Genomic DNA, 21,334 nt, shown 5'->3' with positions numbered 1-21,334 from the left:
CATGTACTGAGAGGACAGACACCCGGGACAGTTAGAGACTCCCTGACCCCCTGACCTTAGCTGTCTTTTGTCAGACTTGGATGGACTACAGCAGTGGTTCTCAACGTGGGGTCCGGGGACTACCCAGGGTCCTTGAGGGGGTTCCAGGGGGTCCCCAGTGCCACTGTTTTTAATTAACAACTTTCTCAACTGTGTAGCAGATTTTCCTTTTTAAAATGTTTTGTTTGTCTATGCTGTATTTTGTATCCTCTGCTTTAATTGTAGTCTCTTCTGTTCCTGTATTTGTTTTTATTTGTGCTGCTGTTGAAAAAGAGGATATTAATCTCAATGGGACTTCCTGGTTAAATAAAGGTAAACAAAAAAAAAAAGGTGTAGCTAATAAAGTGGCCGGTGGGTGTATTTGACTTATATATTTGTTGTATGTACAGTAGTTGTTAGCAGTAACTCACCATCAGCAGGAAGAATCTGTTCTCACCCTGAGCTCCTAAACATCCCACAGCGCTGACCGCCACCACCACCGCCCCGATGACCAGCAGCCCCGCCGCCACCGTCCGCAGCTCCTCTACACACACACACACACACACACACACAGAAATACACACACAGGCACAACATGAAGCAGTGCTATCGTCAATTGTTGCTTTGTCCTGAAGCTCGGTGAGCAAGGCGCTGACCCTGCCGGGGTCCGGGGTCCGGGGTCCGGGGTCCGGGGTCCGGGGTCCGGTTCCCTCCGGGTCGCCCACACCGCAGGACTCAGAGCTTTGGACACAAGAATCGCCTCTGGAGACGAGGCTGTGATGTGTCCCAATCACATCAGTTATGACCGATAGGGGAGAGCGGGGTAAGATGAGCCAGTTTTTACTCGAAACGTTCTCTTAGCAAGGAAAAATGAGACAGAACTAAAACAAATGTTTCCACCCATATTTCAGGGTGTTGACTTTCAGATGAACTGAAGAATGCAGCTAAACGAAAGAAGAATGAGAATACAACTGGTCCCTTGGCTCAATTTGCCCCAGATTGGGGTAAATTGATCCTAGCAAGTGGGTAAATTGAGCCGCTTGGGGGCAAACTGAGCCACTGAATTATTCATGTTGGAGTCTGGATAAAATACTAATAAGCTATTTCTATGTCAAATGAGACTGAAGACAATGTTGTCACTTTAAAACATTTTTATTAAAACTATTTTTTGGCTTATTTTTTCAAAAATTTTTCTTCATAATTTTTTCATAATATTAGTGAACTAGAACAGTAGTAAAATGTTCTTGCATGTCATTTTGCAAATTATTGCTGGGATACAGTGGGTGGCTCATCTTACCCCGCTCTCCCCTACCTTATCATTGTTTTAATTCCTGGACGTCCTCCTGACAGGCCCGTGGCTTCTGAGCTCTCCTGCACTGTAACTACGTGTAGCTTTTCATTTTCTGCTTCGTACCAATTATTGTGTTGTGTGAATAAAACTCAAATCTAAATGTCAGGTGAGTTTTCAGGTGAAGCGGCGGAGCGGCGGAGCGGAGCGGCGTACCGGAGGAGAGCGCAGACAGGAGGTTTCCTTTATCAAACAGGATCCAGACTGCGCAGCCGCAGACGCTCAGGCCCAGGATCTGCAGGGAGACGTTCACACTTTAGACTTAGTGATGGGCAGGAAAACAACTTTTCTACCTCTTCTGTCTTTCCCTCCCACTGTGACCGTTCTTCCCCCCTTAAAAACATCTGCACCAGATGTTAGAGTGTCCTCTTACCAGGAAGATGGTGTTGAAAACTGCAGAGCAGAACTTCAGGACCTGGATCTTCTCCTCCAACTTCATGTTAATCCAGCGAAGAACAACAACCAGCAGGAAAGGAACCTAAATCTGTCTAAAATAAAACTAGTTACGATAGATAGATAGAACGATAGATAGATGTTGTCGTGTCGTCAGTCTGTTCTGTTCTGTCTGTTCTGTTCTGTCTGTTCTGTCTGTTCTGTCTGTTCTGTTCTGTCTGTTCTGTCTGTTCTGTCTGTTCTGTTCTGTCTGTTCTGTCTGTTCTGTCTGTTCTGTTCTGTCTGTTCTGTCTGTTCTGTCTGTTCTGTTCTGTCTGTTCTGTCTGTTCTGTTCTGTCTGTTCTGTTCTGTCTGTTCTGTCTGTTCTGTCTGTTCTGTTCTGTCTGTTCTGTTCTGTCTGTTCTGTCTGTTCTGTTCTGTCTGTTCTGTCTGTTCTGTCTGTTCTGTCTGTTCTGTTCTGTCTGTTCTGTTCTGTCTGTTCTGTCTGTTCTGTCTGTTCTGTTCTGTCTGTTCTGTCTGTTCTGTCTGTTCTGTTCTGTCTGTTCTGTCTGTTCTGTCTGTTCTGTCTGTTCTGTCTGTAGTGTTACAGGAAACCCAGACGCTGTGTTGAGGATCAGAGTCCACTTCCTTATTAGGTGTAAACATTAAACCGCTCAAACACACACACACACACACACACACACACACACACACACACACACAATTGCTGGCAAAATGATTGATGGCAGAAAAATGAAGCACACTGTGGGCAAATGTTAATTAAAGGAGTTATTTTGTGATTGTTAATCCCTCCTCATGTTCCAGTCTTCTCTTCCTTTATGTGGAGATTGAATTGTTTGTTAAACGAAAAGTAAGATCATTATTTCCCCTTATATCCATTTAATTTGTATCCGCAATCCTTTGTATTCCTTTGATGTGGCTTGTGGTGTGATTGATTTAGATTGCAGTCTTTTTTTCTATTACCTGAAATGCTATGATGCTGCTGAGTGCCATTTATTGATACTGATTTATTTGGGATAGAGTAATAATTGTTTATTTTGGTTTATTGGAAGAATGTGTACGTTATATATAAATATAGACACAATGATAATTGCTTGTTTGTTGTGTCATAATCCATCCGATAAAATAAATATACAAATTTTGATTCTCATGTGCTCATGGTGCCAGACCAGCAGAATCCTCCTGGAACCGGCTCCAGCTCCGCTCCAGTTTACAGTCCCGTCCTACAAAATACATTTTGTCAACAATTATGGTGATAAGACCGTTCTATCCATTCAAATTCTGTGATACTGCATTATTGCTTACTAAACTGTATTAGAGTAGGATTTTTGGGATACAACAAACGGAAACAACGCACTCTTTCTGTGCTGACACAACACAAGAATGATTCTGATAATAAATAGTTTTTAGGAAAAATACACCGCTGTAGCTGAACTCACATTAACGTTAAACAGATAACATGACGATACAGTGGCGTGTTGTCCAAGATGAAATAGAACAATGATTAAAATATGGATATGATGATAAAAAAAATACAAGATTAAATTTGTACTCTCTTATACTTAGGTATGACGAATGCTACGCCTTCACATGGGATCCATGGGATTTTGTATCATTTAATAGTATTTATGGGTATTATTTTGTTGTTGTGTTGTTTGCTGATATGAAATTTAAACCCTAGTCATGACCTTTGATCTTTAGTTACTGCTGTTTGCCTCTGTAGGAGAGAGTATATGTCATTCTTAGTTATTGGTGTGACTGGTTGAGGTTACCTGGTTTGGTGGCGTTGCACATCTCCCTGACAGCGCTGACCGGTACGATGCCGACACGCAAAGATCCGACTATCATCACCACATCAAACACACCTGAACCAGGAGAGGAGGAGGAGGAGGAGGAGGAGGAGGAGGGAGGGAAGGATGGAGGAGCAAAATGAAAAGGGGCCAAAGTGAGTTTCCAGTTTCCTCATCCTTCCAGTTTCAATCATTATTAGGGTTAGACCGATATATGTGGCCGATATTGACCTCTTATTAAATATCGGAGCGTCAGCATCGTCCACCACTGATATGATGAAGGTTTCAGCAAGTCAATATATTTTTTGTATTATTACTGTTATTATTATGATTACTATTGATATTATTATAGGAAATGTCTAACAAGAGAAATCATTCCAGTGTTGGAGAATTTGACTCAACAGCCTCAGGGGGGACAGTCTGGAAAACCTGCAGAGGAACCTGCAGAGGAACCTGCAGCGGAACCTGCAGAGGAACCTGCAGAGGAACCTGCAGCAGAACCTGCAGAGGAACCTGCAGAGGAACCTGCAGAGGAACCTGCAGCGGAACCTGCAGAGGAACCTGCAGCGGAACCTGCAGCAGAACCTGCAGAGGAACCTGCAGAGGAACCTGCAGAGGAACCTGCAGAGGAACCTGCAGCAGAACCTGCAGAGGAACCTGCAGCAGAACCTGCAGAGGAACCTGCAGCGGAACCTGCAGCAGAACCTGCAGAGGAACCTGCAGAGGAACCTGCAGCAGAACCTGCAGAGGAACCTGCAGCAGAACCTGCAGAGGAACCTGCAGCAGAACCTGCAGCAGAACCTGCAGAGGAACCTGCAGAGGAACCTGCAGAGGAACCTGTCCCACCTGCTTGAAGGGGCTGCTAACCCTAATTGAATTTCATTAGTCTCAGTTTCAGTGGAGAGTTTTAGTGTCCCGTGGTCTAAATGTTTCAGATGCCTTTCCACCTGACAAGAAGAACATTCTGGAGGAAACACTGAACACTTTTTGGCATGAAAACGGTCAAATGATAAAATATTGAATATCGGCACAAAATATCGGCTATCGGCAGCTTCGATCAAAATCGGCCTTCGGTATTGGTCTCATCAGCTGACCCCTAATCATCATTGCCTGTAATGTGATATGATCAGAAAGCTGAATGTCAGAGTTGATATGACTCTACTGTACCAGCCTGTGCAGGCAGCGGTTGGGTTCCCAGTAAGGCCAGTCTGAGGTCCTGGTAGAGGCCGGTCTTAGCAGCCTGCTCCAGCATGCCTTTACTACCGTCCACTCCCACAAAGTGTCTGAAGCCGAGTTCGCTCATCTACACACAGCAGAGAAACAACACACACCACATTAACACACACACACACACACATGATGAAAACACTGGAAAAAGGAAGAGAAGAAGATAAGGAGTTCTGCAGGGGAGACAAGAGGCTTCAAAAACATCTCCGCTTGAAAAGCAGAAAAAAACATTGGAATATTACTACAGCAACTGTAGACTACCAGGTCACAGAGTCAGAGGTAGAACCGGCCGAGGCCTGGCTGCTGTGACCTCTGACCTCTGACTTCTCTATTGGTTGTAATGTTGGTCTAGGAACTGAAGGTTCCTCTGCTGCTGACCTCAGTGGAGTCTCTCTGGATAAGAGAGTCACAGAAATGACTAGAATGTAAATATAAAAATGTAGCTGTGTTCATACTGGGGTGATGGGCATTCAGCTTCTGCACTCACCACCTCTTCGACCTTGACCTGGGATAAAAACAGTCTTGGTTGCAGACTTACCACTTGAGCAACCAGTCCGGTCCCGCAGGCGACATCCAGAACCAGAGCGGCTTCACGACTTCCAGCAAAATGAGACAGCAGGCAGTCTGCTGCCAGAGCCGGTCCGTTGTAGCCCAGGACAGACATATCCTGTTAAAGTGAAATGTGTTAACCTCAATTCAAACATCACAACTTTAGCAATACTCACTCAAAAAATTATTGAAACTCAAACTTGAAATCCATTGTACAAAGGTCAAACTATCTCACATCACTTTCTCTTGTTTTGAGAAAAATACGATTTTTATGGCTTAAATCACTGTCACAAAACTGACATTTTTACGTACTGTATATTTTACAATGCACCTGTATAAATGTAAGATTCGTTTTGACAAGTCTATTTAGAGGGTCTACACCAATCAGTAGGAGGGCTGAAGTCCCATCAAACTTCAACAAGGATGAAGTTCTGCACACTGACCTTCCCATAGTTTTCTGCCCAGAACTCGTAGAATTGATTCTGCTCCTTCGGATCGGTGCTTCTGTTAGATTGCATGAACGTCTTCACATCGTCAAAAGTTCTGGTGGAGGACAGGAGAGCTTCCACACTGCAGAAGAAGAAAAGACAGAACTCAGACCTCAGACCTGTTTTCACCTGTTTTTACTCTTATTGTTACTATGGTAGGTACACAGGTACATCAGGAAAAGTTCCTAACCTTCCCCTCCCAGCGTGCACTGTTTGTCCTTAGGGGCTTCTGTAGTCCAGTAGTGTTGCTGTGTGTTTACAAGCGTGTTGCGGTTTCTGTCGCATTCTAGTGGTCGGAAATCCCTCAGTGTAGCTTTAATGAAAAACAAACAACATTCATCAATTGCCAATTTTTCTCAGTCAGAAAACTTGTTTTGCTCTCTGGACTTTCTCACTCAGCTGAGTCTAATGACAGTGGAGTTAAGGGTAGGAACATAAAGCAGCTGTAATGAACTCTCCATAGTCAGGATGCATGTGCAGGTAGACTTTAGACATTTTTATTTTTTCAAATTTTCCAAGATTTAAAGTTTAGTAGTGACACAATATTCAATCAAATGATCAATTAAGTCAAATCATGTTACTGATGCTGTGAAGATGAATAGCTCACCCATGTCTATCAAAAAGAGACCTGGTGCCCTCTAGTGGTCACTGGCCAGCTCATCAACTGAATAATCACATGATACACATACACAATACACATTTCATCACAAATGATAAATGATGAATAATAAGATAAATCACTGTTTTATTTTTCCAGGGACAAACTCGATGCGATGTGAGACATGCTGAGGTCGGAGGAGATGTTCCATCCTCAGTGTCTTCTGCTCAGATGCCGACACGAAGCCTTCAGACCACGAAGGGAGTCAGTAAACTTGTCAATGAACATCCAGGAGGAAAGTCCATGGTCGAAGTCAGGAGTCGGAGGTCCTGGTCCTGTACTGGCTGGCAGGTGGAGCCTCTCATCATGCTGTGCCACTTCAGCTATTCCCATTGCAGCAGACTGCCGCTGTGGAGGAGGCACTCACCATTCTTCACAGGCTTTTACACTGAATTTCCCCAAGGGGATCAATAAAGTACTATCTTATCTTATCACTTCCCCAAACCAGCAGAGTTTGAAGAAGGCGGGGCAGGTTTTCAGCGTCTGGTGCTGCTGTTGGAACCAGATCAGGATTCGCCCTCCAGCTGCGCCCCAGGACTAATGTTACATAAATTGCAAGTTGTTTGCCTCCGTTCTGCTTCAGGGGGTTGGTGACAGTGACGGGTTCTTCACTGACGGGTTCTGCCAGTTTACACTGGCAGAACAGGTTCTGTTCATGATCTACGTGTCAATGCCCCATACATCAAAACTCTCCTTATCCTCCTCCTGGCTCCTTCCTCCTCGGTGATGGAGGCTTCTCATGCATCAAACAGCGCTAGCCATCATTACCCCATACACACAGCCTGTGGCAGCTAACACACCTAATACATTTGATGAAGTAAACTCTCTGCCTCATACGAAACAAAATCTTTGAACAATATGAATGAAGGTTTTGAGTTTGGATTTGAAGGTTTCTACAGAATTAGCTTCCCTGATCATAAGAGGCAGCTGGTCCCGGACAGGAGACCCCGTCCCTTAGCGCTCTGCTGACTGATGATTTGTTCTTGATTCTACGAACAGGAAGGTAGCCGGCGTCCTGCGACCGGAGGCACGAGGGGGGATATAAGGGATGATGAGGTTGGATAAATATGACGGGGCAAGCCCATGTAACAATTTATATGCAGAACAGAAGCGCCTTAGTCAGACCTGGCTGGAATTGGGAGCCAGTGAAGGTCAGGATGGGAGTGATGTGATCAAATTTTCTACTTCTGGCAAATATTCTGGCGGCAGCATTTTGTACAAGTTGAAGGTTTTTAATACTGTAGTTAGGTCGGCCAGAAAATAAGACGTTACAATAATCGAGTCTTGAGCAAGTTAATTTATCGCCAAAGGCTGTGAGCACAGAGCAAAGACTCCTGAAGGCTTTTCTGTTTCTCCTCTCGCTCCACCCGCTGCTGAATGATGAGAACGCGTCGACCTTCGTGTCAGTCGTTTACTAATTTAAGTGCAATAAATGAAAAAGCGATTTCACTATAAATAATCCACTTTATGAACATATAAATTAAAGCATCATTTACTCCGCCCCTAATACGGGCTGGTAAGCAAACCAAAGTGTATATTTGGTATTCAGAAACTAGCATTTATTAATACACAGGATATGATGTTAATATCCCTTGTGCCATAATCCAAGGTGAGCATTCCTATAGAGGCCCAATCCAGACTTTAACAGCATGATACACTAACATACCAATGAGTGCCATAGAAAACATCAGGCTATAAATAAATCCTAAATGTACAGCACCATAAGACAGGCAGCAACATCCAGCAGCTGCCTGCTGTAGCTTCAGGGTGAGGCAGATCATCGGGGTTCAAGTGGACTTCCTCCTTCACCCGTGACTCCCTGAATTCGGCCCATGACACCTCAAGATGTCTCAACAGTGTATCGCAGCATCCAGTCCAGTCCAGTCCACTGCTGTCACCGTCACCTGCACCTTTGTTACTTATTCATGCTTTTATTTCAAGTAGATTGGTCTGCTGTAATGCTCTTTCTACCGGTCTTCCGAAACAGTCGATTGAGAAACTTCAGCTTATTCAGAACTGTGCTGACAGACTGTTAACCGAAACAAGGAAGAGAGAGCATATCGCCCCTGTTCTAGCTACTCTCCACTGGCTCCCAGTATATTTTAGAATAAGTTTTAAGGTCCTTTTACTTGTCTAATAAGCGCTTGTCGTTTTATAATCCTTCACAAGCTCTTAGATCTTCTGCTGCTGGGTTTTTAAACACAAACAATCCTACACATAAGAAAATAGGCAGCGCAGCTTTTTCTAACTCAACACTATACCTAAAGCCATAAGAGCTTCCAGCTCAGCTAAAAACCTATTTATTTAACTTGGCTTTTAATTAAGTCATTCTATTTTAACTTTTTATTATTTCTTACATACTATATCGTTCTTACCAGTTTCTGTTTTTACTGTCCCCTTTACCATCTACTGATTTATTTATTGCTAATCCTTTCCATTTGCCCTTTGTTTTAATTTGTCTGTTTTCAATTTGCTGTCCATCTTTTGTTCCATTCAGTTCTGTATTGTACAGTCTGACTGCTGCAGGCAGGCTGGCTGCTTTCAGCCTGTTTGTTCTGTACTGGATGTGTGGAAAACTAAAACTGTGTGTTTGTATTATCTGCTCTTGTCTGTGGGAGCGAGTCCTGGAGCGGATGTTGTGCGTGTGTCGTCTCTTTGACCGGCTGAATGGCCGCCTGTTCCCTCCTGCTCTGAAGAGATGGGAGTTGCGGTGGTGGGTTAGCCTCTGGAGACGATCCTGAGGCCCCCTGAAGTTCACACCTGGGTGCGAACTGGCTGAAACTCAACCTCCGAGAGTGATTCCCAAGTAAGAGGCTTTGGTTCTGGGCAGAGACTAGAATAGGTGTGTTAAATAAGCTTACTGATCAGAAGCTGTAATTGTGCGTATTGGGAAGCGCATCGGACCGCCGCGTCCATATTATGCTGTATGAATAATACCTCAATCATTATGCTTGCTGCTTAATTTGATTGTGTTAATGTAAAGCAGATAGTGTTCAGTTGCATGCCGCTGAGCTTGCATCCATGTTAGTAGCCACCGTATAAAGCCAATATACTGCCTTTTACCAGTTCAAAGACCAGTAACCCGGCGTACTATTTCCAAGTCGTACCCCGAGTTCCTGTGTGGTGAAAGGCTGTTGTTGTGTCTCTAGACGGCGAGTAGAACCTCTAGGTTTACCCTGAGTGTTCCCCCTTTCTCTCTCTCTCTCTCTCTCTCTCTCTCTCTCTCTCTCTCTCTCTCTCTCTCTCTCTCTTACTAACCCCCCCCCCACACACACACACACACACCATTACACATTCATTGCTACCTAAGAATTAGATGGTCTTGGTTTAGCTGCCTAACTCCAACTCCATCTTGGTTCCAAAGCCCCTTTGTTCAAACTGCGCGGTCACAGCCGCCATCTTGAACTCTCGCGAGACGTCCCACTCACGTGGCCACGTCCGCCATCTTGCCTTCTCTCTCTCTCTCTCTCTCTCTCATCTCTCTCTCTCTTTCACTCACACTCACACACACACACACACATACGCACGCATCCGTACGTGCCATATGCTGTTTGTGCCTTTATGCTTGCTAGTTAGACCCATAGTTATAGTTGTATAATAGTTGTTGATTAACTGCAGTGTTATTGATTATTGATTGATATTGCTAAAGTTAAATAAACTCCGTTATACTTTTAAAGAGAAGTTGTCTGTGGTTCCTTGTGCATATGTGTTGTAATAACGGCTGGTTGTGAGGGCCTGTGTACGAATTCACCTTCACTGTTCACTCATAACTGTACAGTGGAACTGAAACACTCATCTGGGGTGAACAGCCATGCTGAGACCGTATTGAAGGTTCGGTTATTGGTCCCTGATTCCAGAGTGGTGCCCCGTTAATATTGACTCCCGTCAATAACTTTATGACTATTAATAATTTCACGATTATTAATTATTGATTGCTAATAACCAAACCTGCCCCTATCAAAGCCCAACATGTTTGATGCAGCCCATTTATCCAGCTGCTGGCTTCCATTGAGGCGTCACTATGAATATTTGTTAAGGGAACGGCCCGAGACGGTCCGATGTCGTCAGCATACCCAACGTCCACTGTGTTGTTAAAGACAGTCTTTGGAGTGGACATGTGTGGAGGAAGAGGCCCGGACGTAACCTCTGACCAAGGACTGTAAGTGCTGTTTGCCATCACCCTCTGCGTCTTGCGTATTTCTTTTGATATTAAGCATTTTATTTTATTTTTTTTATTGTAAAGCACTTTGAACTGCATCATTTGTATGAAAGGTGCTCTATAAATAAAGTTTATTATTCACTACTTAACACTACTTAACAATACACACAGTCAAATATGTGAAGTCGTGAGATCCTGGTGCAGCAGGGTGAACTGGTCCAGCTCACAGTAAGACGTGGGTCTACCTTAAGGGGTAATTCCACTCAGTTTCAGGTTGTTCAGGTTTATTTGTACCTGTAGGTAGATTTGGTTTGCAGTAGAGAGTCATCCATCTTGACACACATTTTAGAAACAACACAGACAGTAGACAAACGTAATAAAAGTAACAGTCATCTGCATACTTTAAGATGGTCCTATTTTCACCCCTGCTGTGACACATATGTGTGTAGAGGATAAATAATAGGGGTGAAAGCAGAAAAAGATTTATTCTATAGAATAAATCAGGTTCCAGGTGTGTCTTGCCCCTCCTCCCTATAAGCGGGGCATTTGTTAGGCAGACTAGGTGTGGCCTCTTGCTCTGAAATTGGTTTTCACAGGATCAGGTTTTCCCCTTTTATCTACAGAATAAATCTTTTTCTGCATTAAATAGGGATTGATGACAACAATGACAATGTCTTTGATGTTGCACTGACTCTGCCATCTGCTGCATTTTGAAAGCTAATACACACAAAACATCACTTTTTTATTGCACTTAAATGAGTAAAACGATTGATAAGAAGGTGCTCACATTACAGTGCTTAATGTGTGTCCGTCCTGCCGGGACAGGGTCCGCTCACTTTTGGACTACCTGCATTCTGGTTATTCAGAAGCTATTTGGCTTCTGAACTCTGACACAGCAGCACTATAGAGCACTTCAGGATCTGCAGCTGTGCACAACATGTGGCAATACAGCTGTTTTTATTATGTTTTAGGACTTTTTATTGTTTTCAACATTTTTTCTTAATTGTTTCTATGTATTTTATGTATTCTATGTATTTAAGGTTTTTGTGTATGGTGCATCCTCTTAAGAGTTGCACTGAGGCAAATTCCTACCAACTTTGTTGACAAGGCAATAAATTATTGAATTTTGAATCTTAAATATGTGGGCAATATGTTGAGTATCCAAAAATAATTGGTAATAAGATGAGAATTGTTTGACATGAAGGCTGTAAGCCCACATCATGCAGGTATGTGAGCAGGCCGACCTGCAGCTGCAGGGCATGACACATTTTATTGCTGTCATTTCATTTGCTTATTATTCGCAGACATTGTTTCCTACATTCAAAATAGATACCCTATGAATGTATTTGTACTGAATTGATGCAAACGCCCAGCTGGAAGCGCTTGAGAGCGCTTTGGAGGGACGAGCGCAGCGTTTTACCCAAAGTTGAACATTTTTCAACTCTCGGCGACCAGAAAAAAAACGCCAAACGTGCACGCGCTCAGCGCCTCGTCACGCCGCTGCCGTTTGCAGCATAGTGTACATACTCGGTGCTCCCATCGCAAACAATTCAAAAAATATGCTGGCCTCAGGCAAAAACGGTTTGGTGGACACGCCCCCTGTTTATTTAATATTTGTATGCAAATGCAATATATAAAAACAGGTGAAAACAGGTCTGAGGTCTGAGTTGTGTTCAGTCTTTTCTTCTTCTGCAGTGTGGAAGCTCTCCTGTCCTGCAGCTTCCTCATCATGTCGGACTCCACCAGAACCTTTGAGGATGTGAAGAGAGAACTGCATTCTAACAGATGCACCGACAGCAAGGAGCGGAACCAGCTCTACGAGTCCTGGGCTGAAAACTACGGGGAGGTCAGTGTGCAGAACTTCATCCTTGTTGAAGTTTGAATTGGTGAATTGGTGCAGACCCCCCAAAAAAAGATTTGTCAAAAGAATTTTACATTCATACAGGTGCATTCATTATAAAATATAGGTACCCTACAGTACCTAAAAATGTCAATTTTGTGACAGTGATTCAAGTCATAAAATCTTAAATCTGCCAGTGATGTGAGATAGTTTCACCTTTTCCAATTCAAATTTCAATGATTTTCTTGAATCAAGTGACATTTTCCTGGTTATTTTTCCTTGTTTCAACATGTTGACCCTTTTTTAGTCCTTGAAACAAGAGAAATTGCATGGGAAACAAGATCAATTATTTTAATTCTTAATTATTAATTGAATTGTTAACTGTACCCAGCATCTAGCCTGTAAAAGTCAGTCTGTGAGAGGTTGTCCAGTGTGCACCGGACGTGTTTTTGTCCGTGTGTGGACACACGTGTGTTGTGTGTGTGTGTGTGTGTGTGTACCGATCTATAAAGACATCAAAAATCTATATAGGCTATTATATGATCTCTTTATTATTGCGCCAAAAATGTCAGTTTCCCACTTGAAACCAATGAATGAATGAATAATACCCACTCACTATAAACTCACTATAGAGTACCATAGACACGCCCATAGTAATACTGTAGGAATATTATAGGCTTGTGATTTTTCTCTCTGTGTTTTCTGTACTGTAGCCTCTCTGTTTTTCTCTGGGTTCCATTACTCTAGCCTAGTTTACCTGCCTTGTCAGCTCTGTGCCTATAAATCAATATGTAGCCTAAATCCTTTTTATGGTTCAGTTTCCTGATTAAAGCCACTGACTGAAATTAAAAACTGTGATGTGACCTCAAAGCGCCAAGCGGCTCGCAGCTTTTCACCAATCCCGTGCTTGTCTTTGTCATAACGACGTTCTGGCAGAATTTCAAGCTTTTTTGTTTGTTTTGGTTTTGTCAGACTGAATGTCTTAATGATCTGTACAGATGGACATGTGTAGCTGTGCCTGCTCTCCCTCTTGAGTTAACCACAGCATTATTATGGCAAAACAGACTTGAAAGGAAATTCCCAGAATAGACAGAAGATTTTAGTAGATTTTAAATCTGAGGTTTCATCTGTCTGCTGGTCGGAATGAGTATTGTTAAAGTTATGTTTGAACACATCTGACTGACAGGATATGTCTGTCCTGGGCTACAACGGACCGGCTCTGGCAGCAGACTGCCTGCTGTCTCATTTTGCTGGAAGTCGTGAAGCCGCTCTGGTTCTGGATGTCGCCAACGGGACCGGACTGGTTGCTCAAGTGGTAAGTCTGCAACCAGGACTGTTTTCATCCCAGGTCAAGGTCGAAGACCCTAGTTGTCTCCCCTGCAGAAGTCCAGTGTTTTCATCGTGTGTGTGTGTGTGTGTGTGTTAATGTGGTGTGTGTTGTTTCTCTGCTGTGTGTAGATGAGCGAACTCGGCTTCAGACACTTTGTGGGAGTGGACGGTAGTAAAGGCATGCTGGAGCAGGCTGCTAAGACCGGCCTCTACCAGGACCTCAGACTGGCCTTACTGGGAACCCAACCGCTGCCTGCACAGGCTGGTACAGTAGAGTCATATCAACTCTGACATTCAGCTTTCTGATCATATCACATTACAGGCAATGATGATTAGGGGTCAGCTGATGAGACCAATACCGAAGGCCGATTTTGATCGAAGCTGCCGATAGCCGATATTTTGTGCCGATATTCAATATTTTATCATTTGACCGTTTTCATGCCAAAAAGTGTTCAGTGTTTCCTCCAGAATGTTCTTCTTGTCAGGTGGAAAGGCATCTGAAACATTTAGACCACGGGACACTAAAACTCTCCACTGAAACTGAGACTAATGAAATTCAATTAGGGTTAGCAGCCCCTTCAGGCAGGTGGGACAGGTTCCTCTGCAGGTTCCTCTGCAGGTTCCTCTGCAGGTTCCTCTGCAGGTTCCGCTGCAGGTTCCACTGCAGGTTCCGCTGCAGGTTCCTCTGCAGGTTCTGCTGCAGGTTCCTCTGCAGGTTCCTCTGCAGGTTCCGCTGCAGGTTCCTCTGCAGGTTCCTCTGCAGGTTCCGCTGCAGGTTCCTCTGCAGGTTCCTCTGCAGGTTCCGCTGCAGGTTCCTCTGCAGGTTCCTCTGCAGGTTCCTCTGCAGGTTTTCCAGACTGTCCCCCCTGAGTCAAATTCTCCAACACTGGAATGATTTCTCTTGTTAGACATTTCCTATAATAATAATCATAATCATAATCATAATAATCACAATCGTAATAATAACAATAATAATACAAAAAATATATTGACTTGCTGGAACCTTCATCATATCAGTGGTGGACGATGCTGACGCTGATATCCGATATTTAATAAGAGGTCAATATCGGCCACATATCGGTCTAACCCTAATAATGATTTTGTTTTTGCAGGATAGAGTGTGTATGAAACAGACTGGAGGAAACTGGAAACTCACTTTGGCCCCTTTTCATTTTGCTCCTCCATCCTTCCCTCCCTCCTCCCTCCTCCCTCCTCCCCCTCCCCCTCCCCCTCCTCCTCCTCCTTCTCCCCCTCCCTCTCCCCCTCCTCCCCCTCCTCCTCCTCCTCCTCCTCTCCTGGTTCAGGTGCGTTTGATGTGGTGATGTTAGTCGGTGGTTTGCGTGTCGGCGTCGTACCGGTCAGCGTTATCAGGGAGTTGTGCAACGCCGCCAAACCAGGTAACCTCAACCAGTCACACCAACGTCCACCACATGCTATATGTTGGGCATGGAAGCTCAACTTCAAAATAAAAGCCCCATGTATGCTGCCTTTAATTGCACTTTGCGGCTGGCTGAGGGGACAAACTTAAAATTTCGACTTGGACAAAAAGGACACTTTTGACATGGAAACCAAAAGGGTTTCACTGCAGCTTGGCCCAAGGTCTTTAATTGTATGATTGTGGATCATGGTTTCAACTCTCTATTTCCTTTTCTTTTATCTCAATGATCCAAAATAACTAGATCCACATTTGACAAATCAGTCCACCACCTACGTTCAAGAAATGGAAATAGCCGAATACAGATTAACAAGATGATTTACAATGCCCTGCATCTTATTAGCCTGAATTAACCAACATGCAATTAAGGAATAGGGCCAAGGAGATAGACTTTAAATTCATTTTTTTCAGTTTCACTGCTCACACAGTTACAGCTGTTTGGTTTGGTAAGGCAGTGCTCTGTAATGAAAGGTTTTGTTTCAAAACACTACATATACAGTATATTCTTCTTAGAAAAAAGTTCATCATTCGATATCTCTAAACTCTGTGGATTCAGGCTGTAAAAGCATCTCATTTAATCAGCCAAGGACGTGAGTTCCCTACTGTTCTGTAAACACGCGTGTTCTCTGCAGGAGGCCTGGTCTGCTTGACGAGAGGCAACTACATGTTGGGGCCGGTGTACTCCGCCTACAAGGCCGATGTGGAGAGAGAGCTGCAGCTGATGGAGGAGGAGGGACTCTGGACTCGGGTCGAGGACATAAAGACGGACAAATATGTGAAAAATGTGTATCAAGACGGAGACATACGGGACGGGGAGTACATGAGCGCCAGTGTCTACCTGTTCAGGAAGCTATGATGATAATAAACATCTATATCCTGTCTTGTCTGTCACTTTCATAACAAAGTGGAAACGTAGAGGTCAGAGAGTTCAGAAAAAACACTTTTCAACAACAGATGGAGGTGGACATGTGAACTCTGGGTTCTGGGTTTGAACCCGGACCAGAACCTGTCTCAGGTCTTCTCTCTCTCTCCCAGACTTTCCTGTCTGTCTTCACTATCTGATAAAGGCAAAAATGGCCCAAAAATAATCTAAAAATAAGTCAAAGTATTTAATTTATTTGCAAGAACTCATTTACCAAAGGCAGCAGGTCAGGTGTAATCCTCAGTCTGTCCCCAGTGTTCAGTAGTTTAACAACATGGGGATTTCTCATTCAGCAATTATACTGTTTTAAGTACAAAAGACATTTTAATTCTATTGCACCAACTAATCATGGTGATGGAGCGGTCCAACAGAGTGCATGCATAATGTAAGGCACAATATAGCCAGAAAGCTTGTATTAGATTAGATTAGATGAGACTTTATTGATCGCTGTGGGTAAATAGTGTCATTGCGGCAAAATAGTAATAGGATACAGAAAAGAAAAATTCAATATGAGTAAGAATAGAGAAAATGATGGTCATATAAAAATATACAACTGACAATTACAAAACTTGGACATTTGAAGATGAAAAGGTGTAAAAAGTCGCATTTCAGCATTAACAGGGTGTAAAGTTGCAGCAGCATTTACTGTGACAGAGAACAATGTGAATTATGTGCATTATGAAAAAGGTGAAAAATAATCAGTTATAAAAAAAATGTCAGTATAGTGTATATGCAATATTTATCAATGAGAGGGGTATGACATGAAAAAAATGACTGCATATATACATGGTGTGTGAAAATCTGCTCATATTGACATGAAGGGGTCAGGAGGTCAGGAGTGTAGATCTATACTAGATAGATTCACTTTGTTTTACAGATGTAGATAATATTTACAGATGTGCAGATTTGGGTTTGTACTTTACAGGCTGTCTGCCTTATCAAAGAAACTTCAGATTAATTTACCATCTGAACAGAAAAACTTTGAATTAAATGTTACTATTATAGATTATATGTATGTCTATTGCACCAATCACTCTCGGGAATCCTATGAGGGAAATTCAGTGCAGCTGTCATTCATTTCTGATAACTGCAATCAATTAATTGAAGCTTCCTGCTGCTTGACAGTCTGTTAGTCTGCAGCATCCGGCTCTGGAAGGTTCCACAGGGTTTCTCTGGTCCACTGGAGCCTCTCATGGTGATGCTGTTGTTCCAGAGCTGATGGGAGAGGAGGCGGCTTCTGGATCTGATGGACTGAATTTAACCTGCTGCACCTTCAGGTTCAGTTCAGGTTCAGTTCTATTATTTAGTCAGCAGAGGGAGATGTTCGGTTTTAATTCATTTCTGTAGCATGGCGCTGCAGTACTGACATCCAGTCAGCAGGTGGCGCCTCTACATGGAGCTTGACTTGTCCAGTTCCCCTCGCTGCCAGCTGGAAGGTGTTGTGCTTCAGGAGCAGACTCCACACTGCCCCCTCCTGCAGGATCTGACCTTACAGCTCACACTGATCTGTGGACTTGGTTCTGACACCAGTCAGTAAAAAGTTTGCAAGCAATATTTAAAAAATGAGTCTTTAGTTAAATAAGAACCAGATTACTCATATCTTACTATTTCCCATAAATGGAATCAACATATTGACCACAGATGTGTCAATATGCTGATTCCATTTGAAGTAAATGTGATGTGTAATGAGAAGCTCCACGTCCTTTGATACTGTAACAAAAACCTCATAACAAATTACATCTTTTTACCATATTTTGTGGATCAGTAATTACAGTGACTAATAGTGACATTTTTGACAAAGGGGAAAAAAACAAAAAATAATAAATATATATATATATATGTGGGCAATGCTGCCTCTATGTATAAAATAAAAATGAATATATTAAAATGTTTATCACAGCAAAAAACTCTTGAATGGTGTTCAGATGCATTATAAGTATTCTGTCTGTAATTTACCTGCATGTACTGTAACTGCATGTAGGGCAGCGCAAGACCGCAAGAAGGTTCCAGCATTCCTCGAGGGGGTTCCAGTGGTCCTCGAGGGGGTTCCAGTGATCCTCGAGGGGGTTCCAGTGGTCCTTGAAGGGGTTCCAGTGGTCCTTGAGGGGGTTCCAGTGGTCCTTGAGGGGGTCCCAGGAGGCCTTGAGGGGGTTCCAGTGGTCCCTGAAGGGGTTCCAGTGGTCCTTGAGGGGGTTCCAGGAGGCCTCGAGGGGGTTCCAGTGGTCCCTGAAGGGGTTCCAGTGGTCCTTGAGGGGGTTCCAGTGGTCCTTGAAGGGGTTCCAGGAGGCCTCGAGGGGGTTCCAGTGGTCCTTGAGGGGGTTCCAGTGATCCTCGAGGGGGTTCCAGTGGTCCTTGACGGGGTTCCAGGGAGTCCCCAGTAAAATGTGGCATAGTTTAATATCCATACACTGTCATTTGGTAGAAGTTAGCAGCATAACAGACAGAATGACAGCAGGTTATATAAAGATGGAAAACAAGCTGGTGGTTTGTGTTTTATCAGAAAACTTTAATTCTTGACAAACATTGGAATGTTATTGACATATCTGAAAGCAGTGAGTTATTGATAGTTTCTGTAAAAGCCTTTTGTATTTAAAATTTGATAAAGTTCAGCTGTCCAGCTCTTAAGCCACCAGGCACATGGCACTGTGCATCGTAACAGTAAAATAATACAAACTGATAAAGAAAACCTTACATAAAGCTTACATAATAAATAATTCAACATATGTATCTTCTGTGTTGACCCTTCACATCGCTGTACAAGCAGAATAAGCATCAGCTAAAGGCCTAACACGTAAATTCAATATAAAAAAATGAGTAGAGCAGAGAACCAGGAGGAAGACTGGGTTCATTATGGTGTTAATTATCACACAGGAATCTGGATCCAGTCTGATTAAAGTTCAGCTCTTATTCAGAATGAACTGTTGATATGTGTTTTCATATCCTGATCAACAGAATCCTGTAGGCAGAAAAAACATTCTGCAGACTGCAGTATATGATGTAATCGTAAACAGGATATGATGTCATTGTAAACAGGATATGATGTCTCCATGAAGTGTTGGTGGATGAATCCCTCAGGCTCACCAGGCTGGTGACGTTTACAGACGATAACATCTGACCACTTTGGACTTTGTTCTCAAACTTTGTCCCTGCTGGCCACCGTACACTCTCTCTCTCTGACCACGAGCCAATCAAATCAAATCAAAGCAAAATAATGGCTCTGTGTCAAACAGGCTCCTGATTGGCTGCCTGTTACGCTGCTTTACACAAAGCGATAGCATCTAAACTTCCTGGATGTTAACTAGACTAACGGTAGTTAAACTAAACAATTTTCCCATGTGGAGACACAGAGCACCACTGAAGAAGAAAAGGAAGACCAAGACCAAAAAGATCCATCGTAGAGGTGAGTCAGCAACTTTTAAATTAAAAGTCTAATGCCGCTTTTCCACCGCATGGTACCGGCTCGACTCGACTTGACTCTACTCGCCTTTTTTGGTTTTCCATTGGGCAAGTACCTGGTACCTGGTACCATATTACCTGGTACCAGGTACTATATTACCTGGTACCTGGTACCATATTACCAGGTACCAGGTACCATATTACCAGGTACCAGGTACCATATTACCAGGTACCAGGTACCATATTACCTGGTACCAGGTACCATATTACCAGGTACCAGGTACCATATTACCAGGTACCAGGTACCATATTACCAGGTACCAGGTACCAGGTACCATATTACCAGGTACCAGGTACCATATTACCTGGTACCAGGTACCATATTACCAGGTACCATATTACCTGGTACCAGGTACCATATTACCAGGTACCAGGTACCATATTACCTGGTACCAGGTACCATATTACCTGGTACCAGGTACCATATTACCAGGTACCAGGTACCAGGTACCATATTACCAGGTACCAGGTACCATATTACCTGGTACCAGGTACCATATTACCAGGTACCAGGTACCATATTACCAGGTACCAGGTACCATATTACCAGGTACCAGGTACCATATTACCAGGTACCAGGTACCATATTACCTGGTACCAGGTACCATATTACCAGGTACCAGGTACCATATTACCAGGTACCTGGTACCATATTACCAGGTACCATATTACCTGGTACCAGGTACCATATTACCAGGCACCATATTACCTGGTACCAGGCACCATATTACCAGGTACCAGGTACCATATTACCAGGTACCTGGTACTTTTTTTGGCAGCACCTCCGTCGAGGTTCCAAGCGAGCTGAGGCGATACCAAAAGGTGACGTGAAAACACTGCAGACTGCTGATTGGTCAGAGAGAATCGTCATCATTGCCGGCAGCGATAGCGGGGATTTTAAAGCAGGCTAAAAGCTGTTGTAATTTTGGCTCTACGACTGTTAATATGTCACTTTATTAAGTTTTAATATTTTTTCAGGCGAGAAAGTAACCATGTAGATTCCCAATATGTGGTCAGATTTGGGACCAGGACCGTCCGCCTCGCAGTCCGCCATTCCGCAGTCTGAAGAGACGCAATGCATTCTGGGGCGGTTGAGTTTCATGCGGCGTCGTGGCGTCGCATGAAACTGGTACTACCAAAAGTGAGTAGAGTCGAGTCGAGGCGAGTTGAGACGGTACCATGCGGTGGAAAAGCGGCTGAAATCTGCTCTTGTCTCTTTATTGAAAGCATTGGCAGCAGGTAGAGGCATCTGTCTGTCTACCTGTCTGTCTACCATCTGTCTGTCTACCTGTCTGTCTACCTGTCTGTCTACCATCTGTCTGTCTACCTGTCTGTCTACCATCTGTCTGTCTACCTGTCTGTCTACCTGTCTGTCTACCATCTGTCTGTCTACCTGTCTGTCTACCATCTGTCTGTCTACCTGTCTGTCTACCTGTCTGCCTACCATCTGTCTGTCTACCTGCAGCAGGCAGGAGGAGGATCTGCTTGTTCTTGTTGATTGTCTGGAGCTTTTTCCAGAGAGACAGGAGACAACAGACCGGCTGTTTGTTTTAAGCTGCCTGGAGGAGCAGGGGGGTGGAGCTTACTGAGTCATGACAGTTTACATCCTGTCAGGTGAGCTGTTAATCACAGAAAAGCAGACTCCTGACTTTCAAATACTCTGCTGTGATTGGCTGCCCCGTGTGCTAAACCCCACCCATCTGGTCCTCCAGGTAGGTTAAA

At 43.6% G+C, this 21,334-nt stretch overlaps 3 protein-coding genes across 3 annotated transcripts in view; 1 reads left to right on the top strand and 2 right to left on the bottom strand.

Moving 5' to 3' along the window:
- The window catches only part of LOC139917038 (CD82 antigen), a 6,755-nt gene extending 4,899 nt beyond the window's left edge, over window positions 1-1,856 (bottom strand). Inside the window, exons 1-4 of the mRNA XM_078287040.1 lie at window positions 1,740-1,856; window positions 1,523-1,601; window positions 450-562; window positions 1-6 (exon numbers count right to left, since the gene is read on the bottom strand). The exon at window positions 1-6 is cut by the window's left edge and continues 76 nt beyond it. Of these exons, the coding sequence (XP_078143166.1) occupies window positions 1-6; window positions 450-562; window positions 1,523-1,601; window positions 1,740-1,805 (264 nt within the window). The 5' untranslated portion in view covers window positions 1,806-1,856. The remainder of the gene's footprint in view (window positions 7-449; window positions 563-1,522; window positions 1,602-1,739) is intronic.
- Window positions 1,857-3,505: 1,649 nt separating this feature from the next.
- Window positions 3,506-6,804, bottom strand: LOC139917028 (methyltransferase-like protein 27). Its single transcript, XM_078287039.1, has 5 exons — window positions 6,653-6,804; window positions 5,769-5,895; window positions 5,315-5,443; window positions 4,717-4,852; window positions 3,506-3,624 (listed from the first exon to the last, which is right to left on the bottom strand). The coding sequence occupies exons 1-5, from the start codon at window positions 6,802-6,804 to the stop codon at window positions 3,506-3,508; spliced, it is 663 nt and encodes a 220-aa protein (XP_078143165.1).
- Window positions 6,805-10,609: 3,805 nt separating this feature from the next.
- LOC139917018 (methyltransferase-like protein 27) lies at window positions 10,610-16,090 on the top strand. Its single transcript, XM_071906039.2, has 6 exons — window positions 10,610-10,630; window positions 12,326-12,476; window positions 13,657-13,785; window positions 13,929-14,064; window positions 15,104-15,196; window positions 15,867-16,090. Exons 2-6 carry the CDS (start codon window positions 12,360-12,362, stop codon window positions 16,088-16,090), a joined length of 699 nt encoding a protein of 232 aa, XP_071762140.1. The 5' UTR covers window positions 10,610-10,630; window positions 12,326-12,359.
- Window positions 16,091-21,334: the final 5,244 nt, after the last annotated feature.

This window comes from Centroberyx gerrardi, chromosome 12 (assembly GCF_048128805.1).
Source record: "Centroberyx gerrardi isolate f3 chromosome 12, fCenGer3.hap1.cur.20231027, whole genome shotgun sequence".
NCBI lineage: Eukaryota > Metazoa > Chordata > Actinopteri > Beryciformes > Berycidae > Centroberyx > Centroberyx gerrardi.
This window is presented reverse-complemented; position numbering and strand designations above follow the sequence as displayed.